The sequence below is a fragment of the Colius striatus genome, chromosome 3, assembly GCF_028858725.1.
Source record: "Colius striatus isolate bColStr4 chromosome 3, bColStr4.1.hap1, whole genome shotgun sequence".
In the NCBI taxonomy this organism is placed as follows: domain Eukaryota; kingdom Metazoa; phylum Chordata; class Aves; order Coliiformes; family Coliidae; genus Colius; species Colius striatus.
In genome coordinates this window covers 44,049,678-44,068,171 of record NC_084761.1, presented here as the reverse complement: position 1 = coordinate 44,068,171, position 18,494 = coordinate 44,049,678, and the positions used below count along the sequence as shown (strand labels likewise).

The 18,494-nt window shown below is 36.5% G+C and overlaps 2 protein-coding genes across 9 annotated transcripts in view; one reads left to right on the top strand and one right to left on the bottom strand.

The window, feature by feature from the left end:
- Positions 1-14,488, bottom strand: part of TBCK (TBC1 domain containing kinase) — a 102,130-nt gene extending 87,642 nt beyond the window's left edge. For 3 of the 5 annotated variants that reach the window (XR_009818531.1, XM_061994167.1, XM_061994171.1), the window contains exons 1-3: positions 14,396-14,488; positions 7,965-8,194; positions 5,785-5,857 (exon numbers count right to left, since the gene is read on the bottom strand). Coding sequence is in view for 4 of the 5 variants with exons in the window: in XM_061994167.1 (XP_061850151.1) it covers positions 5,785-5,857; positions 7,965-8,157 (266 nt within the window). In the remaining variant the exon portion in view is untranslated. Of the gene's footprint in view, positions 1-5,784; positions 5,858-7,964; positions 8,195-12,152; positions 12,271-13,900; positions 13,961-14,395 lie in introns of all 5 variants that reach the window. The other 2 variants (XM_061994168.1, XM_061994169.1) reach the window with 2 other exon arrangements.
- The window catches only part of AIMP1 (aminoacyl tRNA synthetase complex interacting multifunctional protein 1), a 37,484-nt gene continuing 33,427 nt past the window's right edge, over positions 14,438-18,494 (top strand). The window contains exon 1 of one of the 4 annotated variants that reach the window (XM_061994175.1): positions 14,438-14,534. Coding sequence is in view for 1 of the 4 variants with exons in the window: in XM_061994173.1 (XP_061850157.1) it covers positions 14,793-14,794 (2 nt within the window). In the remaining 3 variants the exon portion in view is untranslated. The other 3 variants (XM_061994174.1, XM_061994173.1, XM_061994172.1) reach the window with 3 other exon arrangements.

The window sequence follows — 18,494 nt, the reverse complement described above, 5'->3', positions numbered from 1 at the left end:
CCATGAAAGTGATATGAGAAATGCAGTCACCAAAGGGGCAGAGATTGTTATAGTTGCATATAGGAGAAATTCACTCCATGAAAGTTGCCAGAATAAAATATAAGAGAAGCACTGCACACTGCAAGTATGCAGGATATTCCCAAATATGTAAGATGACTTAAACATTAATGAAAATAAGCAGTACAGGAGACCACTCCTTGAGGAGGCTGGAGAGCAGCAATAAAGAAAAAAATTAAATAAAATACCAGGCATTAGACAATAGTAGAAAAAGGTTAGTCCACACTGACTCTTACTTCACTCAAAGAGCATTCAAGCCTGATCACCTTGACTTCCAAGTATCACCAAGGGCCATAGCTACCACTGCACAGCATCAGCTCCATGGTAATATTTACTCACAGCTACTTTATAACATGTGTTAAAGTCTAACTGTTTTGTGTACACAGTGACGATTAATAACGCATGTGACTTAACCTTTAGCAGGATGTGTGCTCTTAATGAATGAAATAAACACTTTTATACCTCAGAACTAGTCTGATAGGCCAGCCTTCTAAACTCTCCTATCACAGCAATCTCCAATGCCTTGGTATCTATCCAGATACAAACATGCATGGAAGTGCATATATTCAGTCTTAATACAAGTTCCATCTGTTGGCATGTGTACCTGTCCATCTGAAGGTCCTGTTTGTTCAGGAGAAAAAAAATTCGGTTAACTTAGTGACGTCCTTATGATACGGTGCCCACAATTGCAAGGTGGGGAAAAAAGGGGCTATATGATGTTTGCTGAAATATGTTCTATAAATCTATCATTTCAAGTTTGGCACAACATTATTGTAGGAATGGTATCAGACTAATGCAGCTTCTAGGCAGGAAAGCAGCTAGTGAAGGCACAAGTACAGGTCTATTTGCACTGTAGAATTCCAGGAGCCTGAACCCAAGCAGAAAACATCCATATGCACAGAAGAAATGATCTCCAAACACAATGATGCAAGAATATGAATGCATCTGTTACCCAGTACGTGACAAATGCTTCCCTGAAAACATTGCTCTGTAGTTATAAATACAAGAACTTGCACTTTATAAAGATAATCTTTTTCTCGAAGCGTGCATTGTATAACAAGTTTAATAATGGTTAGCGCTTTTTTTTTTTCTTCCTAAAAGCAGGATGAAGTGGCAAACACTATGTTAAGTTAGAATAACCATATACTAACCATGTGTTGTTCTCACAAGTTCACAGGCGATTTTTTGTTCTAAACACAACTATAATAAATCAACATTACGATTAATAATGTGGCTTAAATCCAGAAAGATTTACACAGTACAAATCTGACATTTGGTTTTTCAGCCATTAGCTCATTAGTTTGCTCATTTATGCAGAATGGAATTTTAATATTGATCCTTACACAATTCCTTGCAGAAATATCACTCTGCAGGATGAAGTCACTCTCCCACTGAGGACGGTGTTTGGTCTGTTTAAGAGAAACTCAACAACCTCTTTCATTAGATATTGAAGATTCAAAACTCTCTGCTACTTTTGTTCTCAATTAGCTCAACATGACTCAACTTCAGCTCAAGATTTTAATAATGCTTTTAGCATGGAAATCTGTATGAAATGTCTACAAGCAACTACAAATGAATCATATTAACGGTAAGAATGGCATAAAGAAATCTAATCCAATCAATGAGCAGACAACTGTTTAATATAGTGAAATAAAATGTTCTCATCTGAATCAGTCAGATCATGTTTTCTCCAAACTAGTAAACAGCTGTAGACAGTCTGCTTCCCATCAAATGTTCTGTGTATAACAAACTATACCTTGTACCTATGATGGTTTGCTAGTAATTTTTCAAAACTGTGACTTTCAAAACATATGACAACTATATTTTATTGAAGAAAGGAATAGACTTAGACTGCCCAAGCCACAAATTGAAGACCAGTCCAGAAACTCTACTGTAGGTGCCAGAAGTCTGCTGAATGTCAGTATTTACTGGCATTTCTATTTTAATGAATACAAGTTCAGACAAACTTCTTCAAAGAAGAAACACACTTCAAGCGTGAAGGAAAAGGAAAAGCTTACAACTCCTATTATAACAGCATAGGAGCAGAGAAAATATCTCATTTAATACTGTCTGGAAAAGGAATCTCAAAGGAGTAGTTGGAAATGTGTTTAAAAGATGGAGAACCTTAAAAATAAACACACATCTTACATTATGGTTTGTGGTATCAACAGTGCTAAAATAGCTAGCAACGTTGAAAATCCAGTAAAATTTTGACTGCCACAAACATGAAAACTACCTCTAGTGAGGCCACTGAAGTAAGACATGTCTACCCACCATTATGTACTGTGACTTATTTTCAATGAATTCATGAGAAAAAAAATCCTTAGAATAAGAGAAAACGGCCTCAAGTTGCACCAGGGGAGGTTCAGGCTCAGTATGAGGAGGCATTTCTGTACTGATTGGAACGGGCTGCTCAGGGAGGTGGTGGAGTCACCGTTCCTGGAGGTGTTTAAGAGACAGGTGGATGTTGCACCTAGGGAAATAAGTCTAGTGGTTGATAGGGCTGGGATAAAGGCTGGACTGGATGATCTTAAAGGTCTCCTCCAATTGTTAATGATTCTGTGATTCTGTGAGCAGCAACACATAGAGGAAATCAGCCAAATCAAGACATTTTCAAATCTCTGCATAGCAGTAAACTATTGAGCTTAAACTGGATATTTACTAGTGTTGCTTGACTATGCACATAAATTCTTAGTCCTTTAAAAATTGAGCTAACTCCTGAATATACTTCAGAGAGCTTAATTTGCACTAACGTGACTCTTATAAATACAGTTAAGTGCATACTTTCTCTGTCTCAGAGTAACAACAAACATGAGAGTAAATCAGAAATAAACAAACAGGAAACAATGACACTGATAAAATCTCTCACTCAGAGGACAACAGAGACTGGTCTGGTAAAGAATCAGACATCAATGCCCAAAACTCTTACTCTACTCTATCCTATCTTAAAACTCTTACTCATGGTTGCAGCCTGAATTCTTTGTGTACAATTGGGCAGAGAGATGATCTCTAAAGGTCCCTTCCAACCCCTACCAGTCTATGATTCTATGAACTCTAAAAGAGCTCTCCTGCTGTTCTTGTCATGCCCTGTGTTAGCACAGTAAAGAAAACTGGAATTAAGATAACTTTTAAAACCATAAATTGTAGTTACAATGTCCACATAGCTATCTCCTGAATAAAACACAGAAAACACTAAAGGGTTGCACTAAACTCCTTTTCTGTAGCCAGTTACCTATCTTAAGTCAGCCAACTCATTTCATTCATTGGAGTTCTTGAAATTAAAAAAATTACCAAATATATGCATTATCCTTTGAAAGTGACATTGAGCATGTTAATTTTGAGGACAAGGACAAACTATCTTTGTAATGCCTGGAGCCATTGGATTTGAATATATTGCAAATCCAAGTTCTAAAAAAAATTTTAACGGTACACTCAGTAAAATGACTTACTGCAGTGTGACAGAGCAGGTGAGGTAAATGGTTAGAGCTCTCATTTCCAGTACTCAGCCCCCATGCGCAACTGATCCATTAGAATTACAAAACTTGTTAAAAATCTGAAGTTAATTGAACAAAGATCTCTACTATATCTTTTTTAAAGTAAACGTCATCTATTAAGGAATGTATGCTACACTTCATGCATGACTTCAGGAAAGATTAATTGCAAATAACTACCAAACAACTGTATGGGCTATTTTCCAGTATATATAGAAAGATAGTCCATAATGCAATGTTTTGAATTTCATCACTAAAATAATAGAAGATTTCCTGCTGATTTTACATCAGTTTGTGGTACAGGTGCAAAGGACTTAGGTTTCTAGATGAACTTTCCTTATGCTTGCCAGAAATGAGAAAAGCAGCCTCTTGCATTCCATAAACAGTTTATAAAATTAATTGCAATAGCATATGCACTAACTCCAGACGTGTTACCAGCTATGTTATCGTTGACCAATACAATCTGAACACATGGAAAAAAGTCAAACACTTCCCTCCAAAGGTAATTGATATAGACAGATCACTTAGCCAATAGTTGGTATTTGTTCCATCCAAGTTATTTCTGGGGTCTCATATAAAAAATGAAAATGTCTTTTTTCATTAAAAAACTATAATTAGGGGGGGAAATGTCACTCTTGCAAGAAACTGCATTTGACATGAATATAATTCACCTTTTAGCCACTATTGCAAAAGCTGTAATTTACAGTAGAAGAATCACTAATATCTCTAAACTATGAACATATGATACAGGCTAAATTTTAGCCTCATACCTCAGGTGTTACAACTTCCTGAAGAAATCCCAATTGGCTCATTACAAGAAAGATCAGATAGAAGAATAACTGATTGCAGTAAAACCACTCTTGGGCCAAGAGGGAAAAATAAAGCCAGGCTTTATAGATCTACTCTCAACAGAGCCACAACCCAAACAGCCGAAGTCCCACAAACTGACTAGCCTCACTCAGCATGTAAAAAAACCATGAAGTTGCATACCTTGGCAAACTCTAAACGTATCAGAAATCTGTGCGGTTGCTACAAAATACATCCTATTATTGAGGAACATAATGGATGTGCATTCGGACCAAAACTGTTGTTAAAAGTTTTGTTTACAGAATTATGATAAATACATTTTTTGTACCCTCAGAAAAGGACATCTTCCCTCTTGCAGTTCTAAGGGTGCAAGATTAAATTGCAACAGAAGTTATCAGAGAATCTGAATAACTATACTGTACCAGACAATTAAAAGCAAATTAAAATAGCTATATGCATGTTTTTAAAAAACAGTCAAGAGGCCACAGACAGTCTGGGCTGCTTCTCATCTGACATAAAGTTACACATATTTAAAGAAAGTCTAAGAACTGAATGAAAAAGGAAAGAGCTTCTGATGTTTTAACTATTTCTGGAATGTTGCACAACAGGAACACAGTGCAAAACTGTGTGAAGGGCTGTAACAACTCACATGGAAAGCCCTTTACACCTAAATACCTCTCTAAAGAAATAACGGAAACCATATTTGCCTAATATTCCTCAACCTATAGTCCTCTGCAACACATACTGTCATAAAACCTTAAGGTCACAAAAAGCTAACATATAGGCATAGAGCATTTTGCATTTAGATTTATCTCTGCCAGGCAACACTTAGGGTTTGCCAGACTCAAAAGGCTACAGATCCAGTACTACTCTGTGTATACAAATCTAATTTGGGATGAGTTACAGGAAGTGTATCTGAATAGAACCTTAGCAAACAGCCCATGTGAAGTGCCTAATGTTAACCACGAAGATGCATAAAAAAATTGTCTATTCTTTTACTGAGTAATCACCATCTCTATGCTTGCATTAACATCAACTCTATTGCTTGCTATAAACTTTTTAGAAAGTAGGATGAAGACACTTTTTAGATTTCTTTAAATGCATTTTATATTTATACATTGTGTTCTGAAAAATATTCCAGGAATATCTCAGGAAGATACTTATCCTCTGACTTTATTTTTAAAAAGAAACCCCAAAACTACTACTACAAGGCAGACTGGATTTTATTCATTTGTAAGCAAGTTCCCCATGATTCTTCTAGCTTTTAGAAATGCATGGAAACATATTTATTTGATAAGCGTTATCTTTAAAGTTTAACAGAGTAAAATTCATATAAACCAGTACATGTTTAAAAAAAAAAGTTCCAGGACTTTGCCACAGATGATAATAAAATTCAGTGAGTGGATTTGAGCTTAGCTTGATATTTTACCTGACTGGCTTTCTTTCTCTTAGCAGATCTTCCAGGCTGTTTTCACAGTGTTCAGCTGCCACAACAAGTCTCTCTAATTGGAAAAAAAAAAAAAAAGAAAAAATAAAAAAAATATAAGGCAACAAGAATCCAAATGAGACAATGGGAGTATAAACTTCTCAGTCAACCTATTTGGCAGATGTTAAAGTACTTTAACATACAGTATATGGAAAATTACACACAATTGTTTGGATATCACACAACTTTTGGATATCACCACCATTTTCATTTATGAAATATGACAGATTATCTTTCCTGTTTCCTCATGCCAAGCCATCCACCGAACAACCTCCTCATAAACGTTGAGCCCCTCAGCCAACATCAGTCAGATCTGACTTAAGAATAGAGGTTTCAAAGAAGATAAGCATAAAAAAGTTTTCAGAAATTTGTGACTCAAAGCAACACCAGCTTTAAGAAACAGGATTCAGAGTAAGCACAGGAGTCTCAGTCCATATGGGACAACTAGCACATTACTACCTCTAGTAACTCTTGCCCAACAAATAGCTATAGGACTTGCAGGGGTCGCAGATGTTCCACATACTGATGAGCTGGTTCTGAGCACACAGAAAAAAACATAATTTCCACACTGAAGACAGCAACTATAAAGTAGGAAAACGCAAATATGTAAGATGTCACATGAGACTGCAAGATAACTCCTAGAAAGCTAGTCTTTGCTACTTCCACTACTCATAGAACAGCTACAGTGAATGTTTGGATTCAAAGCAAAATCAAACTGAAATATTTCAAGGATATGTTTACATGCAAGAAGACTGTTAGAGTAAGACAAAGATTGGAAATCCTTTGAGAAACACAAGCCATCACATTAAAACCAGAATGATTGTTACTCAACTCTTTGTTTCTCCTTTTTGAAGTCAAAGCACCACTTAAGTTTTCCTTGCAAGAACAAAATATGGGATTGCCTTCTAAAATGCTAGTGAAGATTTACAAGTAGTTCAATTTTAGAAAAAAAAAAAAATCAGTTTGAATGTTACTTTTATATTTCCCTTTTGAGGGTCTTTTGGGGAAAATACATACATTTAACTATTTTTTAAAAAAATGTTTTTCTAATCTACTTTCCTATTTCTCTGTAAGAATAGAAAGTTACATTTGCAAGAAAAAGAACATTAATTCACTAGACATTGGTGAGAAAATAAATCTGTCCCAATTGAAGGGTTATTTAAGCTAACATTAAGTGTGACAATAGTTATTGAAAAAAAAAAAAATCCCTACTAGAAAAAAAGAATTGTTAGTGGGAGGGATCATAAAGGTATAGAAAAAAAAAATTAGGGAAGCTTGTAGCCAAGACACATCTGAGACAACATCTGCAAATCAAGTACAAGAAAATTAAACATGACATGAGAATCTTCACAAGATCAGAACACAGGTGTAGGACCTCAGCATCAAAAATACATGTATTCAGTATCTCACACAGAGACATGGCACAGCAGCTAAGTGCAAGAATTTGACAGTGAAATATAAAAAGAAGAAAGCAAAGCCACAGGGTCGTTTTGAGACTGAGAACTAGCCACTTTCTTGTGCCATAAACACTGTGTAGTGTTCTGCCCAGTCACCTTTAGATATATTGTTGCAAAAATGTAACTGTAACCATATGTATTAGATTGGAAAAAAAGTCAAACTTGGGGGTTAAGAACAGTGTAATAACTAAAATGAAATAAAGTAACAAAAGTAATAAAGTACATTGTTAAATAATAGTAAGGAAAAGGAATATCACCAAAAAGGAGAGAAATAAAACTCAAGGGAAAAAAAAAACCCAAATCAACCAAAAAACCACAGGTGATGCACAATGCAGCTGCTCACCACCTGCTGACTGACATGTGAGCAGTGATCTGCCCATTGCCCCAGTTCCCCCAGTTTATACACTGGGCACAATGCTCTATGGTACGGGATATAATTTTGACTAATTGTCAGCTGTCCTAAACATGCTCCCTCCCAGCTTCTCGTACACCTGTTTGCCAGTAAAGTCTGGGAAACAGAGAAATTCTTAAGTCTAATTAGCAGTAATCAAAACATCAGCATGTTATCAGCATCCTCATATAGCAGCTACTAAGAAGAAAATTAACTCCATCCTACCTGAAACCAGGATACCATGCATAAAATTTTCTTATGAAACAGATACTCACCATGTTTACCTCTGGTTATGTCAACGTACTGGCAAAGCCTGGGATGGGTGATTGTTTTAAGGATTTGAAATCTCCCCAAAATTTTGATGGAGTTTGGTGTCAGAGGAAGGCCATTACTTCCACAAACATCATGTGGCAGAGCTGAGGCGAAGAAGGTGGAGGCACCCATCTCAGTGTCTTTTAGTGGAAACATTTTTCACAATCATAAGCGCTTTGAGGAATTTGCGTTCCTTTAAGAGAGAACACAGAGTAAAAATTTTTCTGTGAAAGATACAGACTCTTGTGACTGAGCTTACTAGTTGTTTACTAAAAAAATGCTCTTATCCCCCTCCCCCCCCCATTATAGGGGAATGGAACATTTTTGCGCAATGAACATAATAATAATAATAATAGTGCACTGCTGCTGCATCATAAATGCTACATTTAAAATTGAAAATATAGTGATAGTCTTGAACATAGATTTCAGAATAAAACTATTTTTGGGAGCAGATAAATGCTTTAATGCAAACCATATTCAGATGGCTACTTCAATATAGTATGTTATTTACAAAAACATAGTTATGGCACCAAACAGAAATCAACTCTCTTCTAAAATATCACCTTGTATCAGCAGGCCACAAGCCCAGATAACCACAGCTTCAGTGATAAACCAGCAGCTATATATTACAGCACTCCTACTATTTAAAGCCCTAGAACCATTTCTTTCCCTATCCACAGGTAAATTGTTAGCTCACACACTGATCCAATAACAAACTAAGAAAGCAATCTACACGAAATACTTCCGATAGTCACACAAATTAAATTAGTTTGTAATTTAGTTCCAGGAACGGTTTCATGACCATTTCTCTCCAGCAGGAAAAAGCTCTCTGCTCTGAATCATGCATTTCAATTCAGTGCAAGCTAGATGTTTTCTCTGCGCTTTTCCATAGCCATTATGCCATTCAAGAATATGAAAATCTAAACCATGCAAAAGTCAACAGACATTTCTATAGTCTGGTAGGCCTCAGATAAAATTGGCTGACCTCTCTTTACTTGCAAACTAAGAATTTAATCTGAGGCAACAAGCATCAAAATCTAAAAAGTGGAATCAAGCCTCTCCTTTGAGCAGTTTTTTATTACCCAGATGATGACTCAGGACACTACAAGCTGTCATAGGCAATATCATCCCTCTGTACACGTTAACTTCCATCGCACATGCACACTTCTGTAAAAGGTAACACATGGAGAGACAAAAATGTCTTATTTACATGCTCGAAAGTGAGCTCTGGCCTGAAAGCTGTGATGGTGAAGTAGATGGCACTTACACATATCATGGCACAAGAAGCCATTGAAAAAATCCCTAACTTGACTACCAAGTCTATGCAGCAGAGCACCACACAGTTCACTTCAGCTCCAGAGACTTACAGTGCCAAGTCCATAGGCTTCAGTAGAGTCTGAAGAGTATACAATCAACAGGAGTAGTAGTCTACCGATATGGAAAGCACATCAAACTCTCTCTTCTACTATAGAAGAGTAATTATTATCTCTACAGAATAGAAACAGATGCACAGTTGTTCCAGGAAGAACATGAAGAAAAGAGAAGGAAGAACTCTCAGGATTTGAAGACCCTAATCATCTTAGAGGTTTTACAAAACAAAAATCAAGTACAACAAGATTATGCAGAGCACTAATGACTACAAGTGCTACTTTTAAATTATTATTTCAGCCAACATTGAGCAGTTGCTTTCAGGAAGAGTTATTCTCTCATGAGAAAGTCACACATGAGAAATAGAGCATTTAATACTTTAGTGTCGCAAAATTAGTTTTTCTCTAAGGGAACAATCTTGTCTCCAGCACAAAATTCCCAGTAAAAAATGACTAATTTTCTTTTGTGAATCTCATCTGAGAGAGAGACCAAATAACAGGTTGCACAGAGATCCTCATTTGCCAGACATATTTATTAAGTTTATACAAACAGGTATTATGGAATGTATGTTCTGTTTTAACTATACAGACTAATTCAATGATACAAAGCTAATAGAACTACTCTCATCTGGATTTGGTTTGGTTTTTTTCCCCCTGAAGAAACACAGACACATGTTCATTTAAATTCTAATATACATCATCATGTTAAATATGAATACACAGTATTAAAGAATCAAACATAAAGGAAGAAAATAAATCTGAAACAGCACTGGAATTTTTATACTAGTATTTTTGTATGGAAAGTCTTATTTGTAAAGATACAATGCTTTCATATCTCACGAATATTTAATATTTATATATTTTTAAAGAGATTTATTTTAGGTTGCCAACAAAACAATTTACAGTTACAATATTCCACTAGAAAGACATAAATTGGAGTGAGTGCAAGCATAAAGATTTATTGGCATGCAGCAAGTTCCATTTGGAAAGCTTTAACTATGTTTTTATAATAATATCCACATTCCTGTAAAAACATCATATCTGACAAATGAACTACTTGGGTTCAGAAAGAAAATACATATTAATCATGAAGAAAAACCCACATTGATTTACAGAATTACTTTATAATCTTGATTGGCACAACAGTTCTCTAATAATTGCTGTAAACTTTAAAAAAAAGTTAAAATGCTCAGAGTTCAGGGAAGGGAGAGTAAAGTTATGTCAAACAGCAAGATGCATTGTGTCTCTAAAAAGTTAAATATACAGCGTAAACTGTATTTTACTCAGGTAAGAATTGTTTTCATTTTCAATGTAGAAAAATAATCTTTCAATAATACTTCTCAAATACATGGCATCTGCATGGTAGCTGACATTTAGGAATTAATTTTAATAAAAAGAATTGTTAGTATAAAATTTCAATAACCATTTCAGTTGATTAAACTTTTCTTGTACTCTGGATCACCTGGTCTACAAGGATCAATTAGACCACTTGCAATGATTTAAACTACACAACTGCAGGTTTATCACTCAATTCCTTTGGTTAGGAAATACACAGGAAAAGGAAGACATGAGATAAGCTGACAATCTTTCCTGTCAGCTACTTAGGGGAATCAATAAAGAATTTTAAAAGATATGCATTAAAACAAGTTCTCTTATTACAGAGTTAATTTTGTGGCATTCACTAAAGTAATGAAAAAAAACCTGACAATGGAAAAGAGATAGTTCTGCTAATAGCTACCTTCACATTTAAACAATATCTCTTAACTCTCAATTTTCAAAAATTCCAGGGACTGACTTGTAAAAATACACCAAGGAATCCCAAAACAAAAAACTTAATCTTTCCAACACCTTTAAAAACGACCACACATTACAACCTCGATGAAAGGTTTTGTTTTGTTTTTTTTAAACTTAAATTATTTCAGTCTATTAATTTCGCCAATTACTTACGGACATTTCTACATTCAAATAGAAGTGTTAAATTTTTAAAATTTGCTTAAAAAAATCTTATCTAGTTATTATAAAATTGTGGGGGTTTGAGGCATTCTCTTTTGGTTTGTTTTTAAATCCACATCAAAGTCTGGCACAGCTAGAAAGATAGGGAGTGCTACACCCTCCTCATGTTCAAGGTACACAGTTTTACACCTCAAGTTCACCTTTCTATATTGAAAAGACACATATTGCATTAATTTTATGATTTAGATGAATTAATTGTATCCTGCAGAACTTCCCTATTATTTCAAAATGCAAAGAGTAAGAGAAAAAGAAAAGTTTGCTATTTTAAACTGATGCCAGAAGCAGTAGGGAAAATTCAATTTCGTGACTGAGTTCTGGAAAGTCAATTCTGATAATCCAAAACAGTGAGGATGGAAGAGGAAGTGAAGACTTGTCTTATTACTGTCATGTAAAATTACTCAGTCATTGTTTCCAAGCATCATTTATTCTGTATATGAGAGAGTTTATCACACCTGCAAAGCAGGTCTGGCATAAAGATTAGAAGTCCAGAAGTGGCCTGTTTTCCATCTCTGAATGGCCTTCCCTAGACCACTACACCTTCATCCAAACCTCCCATCGAAACCTTTACAGTTCAAAAACACAAACCAACATTCCCGACAAAGTCCACTGCAAAATCCACCACAGATCACAAATTTCTATAATATTAAAATTATCACTATCTTGATAATCTTTCCCTTGTTAGGAACTTTTCCATGCACAACACTGAGAAATAAAATAGAAAAGGTAGCCCTTCATCTATTTAACAAATATTTTGCTCCTCTGAATACCTACTGCTCTCAGGGGATAAGTAATTTCTCTTCAGAATATAGCATCTTCTAGTCACTATTTGCGGCTTTTTCACTGCAGCAGTGCCAAGCCAATTGAGTCAAGAGATGGTAAGAACTTTGCCCTTAAAAAAAAAATAACACATAAATTTTGACTCTCAGAAGCAAATATTGCACATACAAACAGATTAACCTGAAGAAATCCATCCTATGAAACACATCTGTGGTTTCTAAAGAGTCCACATGCAGAAACAGACAAATAACCATGTGCCAATTACTATCAGTAATTAGAAATGGCTAATTATTTAAACGTTTCCTAAATATCCACACGTAAATGTCTCTCACCTAATGAAGGCAGCTTTCCAGAATTATAACACAATTATAACCAGTACTGCTGTCAAGCTATTTTTAAAGGAATTTAGAACGATATCAGGAGAGCAAGTAGTCCGAACATCCTATACTTACACTGTTTTTCATTAAATAATAGTATTTTCATCAAAGTAGGCCATTTCTTAAGAAGAAATTATTTAATAGATTATCTTTTCTTCTGCTCTTAGGTCTTAAAACATTCCTGTTGCAGCTACAGTAATTAATAATTCAATAAAGTAATTGAAATAAAAGATGCAATTTTAACTACAGTGTTGCTACTTCACAAAAAAGCCAAAAACTTTGTCATTCCCCTCCCTCTGTCCGCTGCCACTCAATGAACTCATGAAGTTCATTAAAACACATAACAGATATTGAAGAAAAGTTAAATTCAGATTCGTATGGAAGACAGCACAGAAAATAAGCAAGGTTTTGTTAAGATACTCACAGTAATGAACTCAGAATTGTTTGCTTCATAATAACAATAAAAAGTATTAATTTAGCTGCTTAATTTCTGCAGGGAGTGAGCAGGTTTAATTTAGTTCACCTCACAAATCTTTTTTCATCTGCAGTACGAACATCTACTACAAACATCATGTTTGCTCAAAAATTGAAATGTAAGTAGTATTTGTTTAAGCAAATGTCTTCCTCTGTGCTATAACCTTTTAAAAATTTTTTTAAATAGCATTGTTATCTGTCCAAACTAATACATTCAGTGCAGAAAAGAAAAACTTTGCTTCATATTTCAGTTACACCAATTCAGTTATAGAACCAATAAGTGTGCAACAATTGTCATTATAATACTCAACCGAGATAAACAGAAAATGCAAATGTGATTTTGACAAGGCCCCAATGTCATTAGTTAGCCTTCAATAAATACAAAAATTTTAGGAAAAAGAAACAGGCATCACATTGGTTTTGGCACAAATAAATAACAAAGATTTGATTAATTATTGTGTGAAAATGGTGATTAGCTTTTCCTTTCCTTCTTTTGTAGTGATATTAAAGCATCACTTTGCTCAAATGAAATATAATCCATCAGCAAAGACTAAAAAAAGCTCTATCTCAGTAGTATTTGGAAAAGTTTCTCATACATACACAAAAGCTTCTGCATCCTACATAGGTATTTGCATAAGAGCTACTGGTATAGTTTGGAACATTTATAAAGCTACTACATTGGTTAGGATGTTGCTGCTTTGAAAGCCAGGCATAAAAATTAGAGGGACTTAGTTGCATATGAACTTTTGTATCTGCAGGTGGAATTATTTAGCTAGTGGGGAAAAAATAACACTTGGATGAACAGAATATATAAGCTAATTTTCATAGATGAGGAGAGACTTCTAGTTACTTTTTTTTTTTAGTTTTTAATAAACCTATTATTTATTTTACCTGTTTATCAGTGTATTTTGCTTACAACCTGTCTGCCTGTTCATGTCACATCAAGTGTCCCTAGGAAAATAAAGATGTGAGTTGCTACCATTTGATTTATACATCGCGTATGGTTGTTCAAGAATTAAATCTACTACGAGAAACGCGTTTTAACGCTTAACGAACGTTTTCAGATTGCTAGAAATGCTGGTAACCGCAGGCAATGCCGGTAACCTACAAGGCTCCATACGCAGGCTAGCTAGAGACCCTCCCAGCCCTGAGGTGCTACAGCCAGGTCGGCACCAGCGGCCCACAGCCGAGCCCCGAAAGGCGCGGACCGGCGCTGCCTTTCCACCCGGCCCCGCACGCCTCACTGTGCTGCGGGGCAGCGCTCGCCCTAGGCCCCCACACCTGCCGGGACGGCCGCTCCCGCGTCACCCCATGGCCACCGGCGGGGGCTGCCTTAGGTTATCGGCGTGGTGGGAGAGGGGAGGGGAGAGCAGGTGCCGGGGATACCTGCGCGAGCGCCGCTGTCCCGCCGCGCCGTGTTGCGTCGCGCCCCGCCCCGCAGCGCCGCCACCGCACCATCACCCACCCTCGCCGCTCCGTGGCGTCATTACACCTCGCAGGCCCTGGGAAGGACCCTTTTACAGAGGTAGGCTTCACGGTGCCTGAGCTGTGTTTTTGTTTGGGCCTTTAAAGAAAAATAAATTTAACGCCCTTTCTTCCGCTGCATGTGTACTCTGCCGCTACTCTGAGAACGACACATTGGATGCCTTAGCCGCAAAAACATTGCTTGCTCACAGCTTTCTTAAGCACTGTTTTGTAAACTCCAGGCGCTGGGATGCGCAGCCCGGAGCGGAGGGTCCTTTTTCCCCTCAGCGGATAGAGGTGTGTGGCAGCCGCTCGGTTCATGTGAGTGCCTCTCGGTGGGACCTGCGGAGGGCGGGCGGGTTGGCCGAATAGCGACACAGTTTGAGGTGTCTTTGTTCCCTCAGTGTGCGTTTAGACTGCTGATGGTTCCTTACGTGGGTTTCTCCCAGCCACTGGGGGACTGTCATGGCGGTGCGATGCCCCGGGGCTTCCCCGTGGGCAAGGCCAGGCCGGCCGAGCTCTCTGGGGCTGACAGGCCAGTGCCCGGCGGGACTGTCTTAGTTTGCTTCGAGATGCTGGCGTAGTTGGAAGGGATGGCTGGAGTGAGGATTCCCTGGGGGCTGAGTGACTGCGGTGGTATTTGTAGAAGCCGCTGCCGTACCTCTGAGGGGAATTGCCCTGCAGCGGAAGGGCAGCAGGAGTGTCGCGAATTAGAGCAAACGGAGTTATGGTAGTTATTGTTTAGTTTATATAGAAAATCTAGTCGCAGGACTTGCTTATGAGTACTGTAGCAGTAGGATGGCGTTGCAGCTATCACTCTTGACGGCGAGGAAGCATGCGCGTGAAGTGGTTCTGATATCTGTTGTGTGCCTTTATTCAGCCCGTCGACGGAAATGACAGTTTGGAAGTGGTATAGTGATGAGCTCTTGAGGAAAATGCTGTAATAGTTTACTGCAAAATAAGTAATCTTTGCAATTCCTGCCCTTTTCTGTTTCTTTAATTCAGGTATTTAAGCCAGTCATTGTTTTTCACTGGTAGTTTTGTGAGTCAGGGTACATACATGAAGTCTGTAGTGAGGTGAAGCCATAGTGATTAAATATAGCATCCCATTTTTGTATGCCGTTGTCATTCACTTTGATAAATTATTCTCAAGTTCTGGAATGTTACTTTTCTGGTTGTAACTATGAAGCTTGTGCATGTTTTCTGTGTATTGCTGTAGGCGTATTTGTTTCTTTAAATTTTTAAATGCAAATAATTCACTGAAAGCAGTGGACAGTCTGGAGAGAATGGTATAAAATGAGAAAGGATATTTGTGCAAATCTGAAAATAGTCCATCACATTGGAAACAATACGACTTTTGAGTTGCCTATAGCCTTCAAGGCGAGATGCTTCTGATGGTGAAGCATATGTGCCTGGGAAAACATTCTTTAAAATAAAAGTAATGCCGAAAGTTATGAGGAAGTTGGTTTGACATCACTATAACTCTTAATTTGGCATGAATTTAACAATGATAGGCTAGACTGGCATCTCTTTATCAAAGGAGGGATATTTCTTCCATCTCTTTTACTTAGAAGATTTTCTGTTAATCTCTTGTGGGTTTTTTTTTCTTGCATAATTTCCATAGAGACCTCACTGGTTGTGACTTAGGGAGTTGGGGGATGGGGAGGGGGGGTGTACACATAATTTTCTAAAATTAGGGCTAAAGTAAAAACTTCACATTTTTATTAGTCTGTAGTATATTGAGATATAGTACTATAACTTCTGTTGGCGTGAAGCTTTAAAAACAGTTTCTGAGAATATTGGAAAAATGCTGCAAAATATCTATACAATTTTATTATACAATACCTTTTAAAATATAGGATTGTGCTAGTTTTCATTTTAAGATAGTAAGAGAAAACATAAGGTAATAATCAGCTGTAGTGAGTTTTCTCATCAACAGATGACTCCTAAAATTGCTGTTTTGTGAAAATGTACTAATTAGCAGTGGAATCCATCTAGAAACCTACCGATTTTTCAGTGTCTGCTTCCCTCTGTTAAAGTAGAATAAATAATTTTATAAATGTGATCTTACTCTGTTTCTGAATAAGTCCTATGAAACAGCAGAGGTAGCTTGTGCATTCTGGAGGACAAGAGCTCAAATAATGGTATCAAAATAAAGAGTGTGTCTTGAATTGAGAAGAAAAAAAATTGAGATGCAAAATAGGAGATAAGTTTTATCCCAGAGCTGTATAGACCAAGAGTGACATACGAAATTAAGCTCTTGGTTGCCTATGAATTCCATGTATTTTACAGGTCCCTGTAAACAAACTGGGGAAATATTGATGTAATAAAAAAACCATAAAGTAGTTGTCATAAGAAGGATTAATAAAATGTTAAAAACAAATCTGATATATACCACAATATTTTTAAATTCTTCTGATTATATATCACACCCATCATGTGAATGAATTAATTCATATTTGTTTATTCTAAAGCAATATTTCATAAAACCCGAAGAATGACAAATACTAGACCAACACAAATAAAGCTGAGGCATCATTGTAAAGAGCATCTTGATAGGTCAGATGTGATCAAAATAAGTATCTTCTCTTGCTTTTTGTAGTGATACAAGTTATATGATGTCAGTCCAGCAGAAACTCCCAGAAGCCCATGTTTATTCTCCTTCTAAACAGATACCTGTATGGTTCTTATTACTGTCATTAAGAAACACATCTCTTGTTAGATTTTCTGTCATACGGGGGTGAGAGGGAAATCAATATTTAGTTTTCATTTCCATCATTACATTGGTATTAAACAGTAGGGGGGGAAAAAGTAATATCCATGGTTATGTTAGTTCAAGGGGAAAAAAAACGGTAGAGGAGAAAAAAAAATCGCGGTCACTTTTCTTTCCCCTAGTGTAGTGGAAGCTATCATTATTTGTAGTTTAATATGATTTGAAAAATATTTTGGTATTTCTGAAAGCAGCCTTCTGCTTTCACTGTTTTGGTTTTATTTTTAAATATGTATCAATATATCTATTTTTGTGCTTGGGAAAAAATGCTTTCCTTGAAAAAAAGACTTTTAAGCAAAAACTGAAAAAAATGGTTTACTGACTAAGCTTTGGTGTCCTCAGATAAATTAGTCATCAGTTAAAGTTTCCAAAATTTTCTTTTTCTCTTGGAGAATAAGAAAATATAGTATTGTCTGCATTATGACATTAGAGGTCAATTTATTCAGAGTGACTGTAAAATTAATACAGTGATGTTTTACTTCATAGGTAGTTTATTTATTCTACTTTCACAGTTAGCAAATCTGTGATGTGTTTTGTTCCCCAAATAACCACACTTGAATATGTGAAACAGTAACAATCAGAAGGGTAAGTTTTACTACCTTAAATAAAATACAAGGATATGAAAGATGGAAATATTGCTGGGTTTGGAATGCTGGATGTAGTGGAAAGATCTTAGAAGAGAAACAAAAGATCACAAGTTTGTTCTTATCTCTTGTTCCTTAATCACTTGTGACAGATGTTTGCCTAACCTGTTTTTAAAAACTTCTACTGATGGATATTCTACAACCTCCTTAGGTGGCCTGTTCAGTCCTTCACTCTTACTTGAAAGTTTTCCAAATGTGTAACTTAAATTTTTCGTTCGTTTTCCTGTCTGCAGTAGACCTGGTAAACAGCTTAATCCCACTCTTATACCAACTTCCTTCGCATTTGAAGAATGAGACCAAGTCTCCCTTCTATCTTCTCTTCTGTAAACTAAACAAATACACTTCTTTCAAGCTTTTTGATCTTCTTTGAAGTGTCTTTAAAAAGCTGAGAGACAGGAAAGGTGAATGTGAACAGCAGCAAATCTCTGTGGTAACTGTGGACTGTCTTGAGTATGCAGGAGTGCAATGTGAATATTGAGTAGCTGAGGCAATTTGCCTGTAATAATGTGGCTAGTCAGGCCTTTCTGGACTTGCCACTCCTTTATTTCATCCTGTCTTCCTCACACTTCTTTTCTGGAGAAATTACAGGTTTGAGTTGATTTGATTA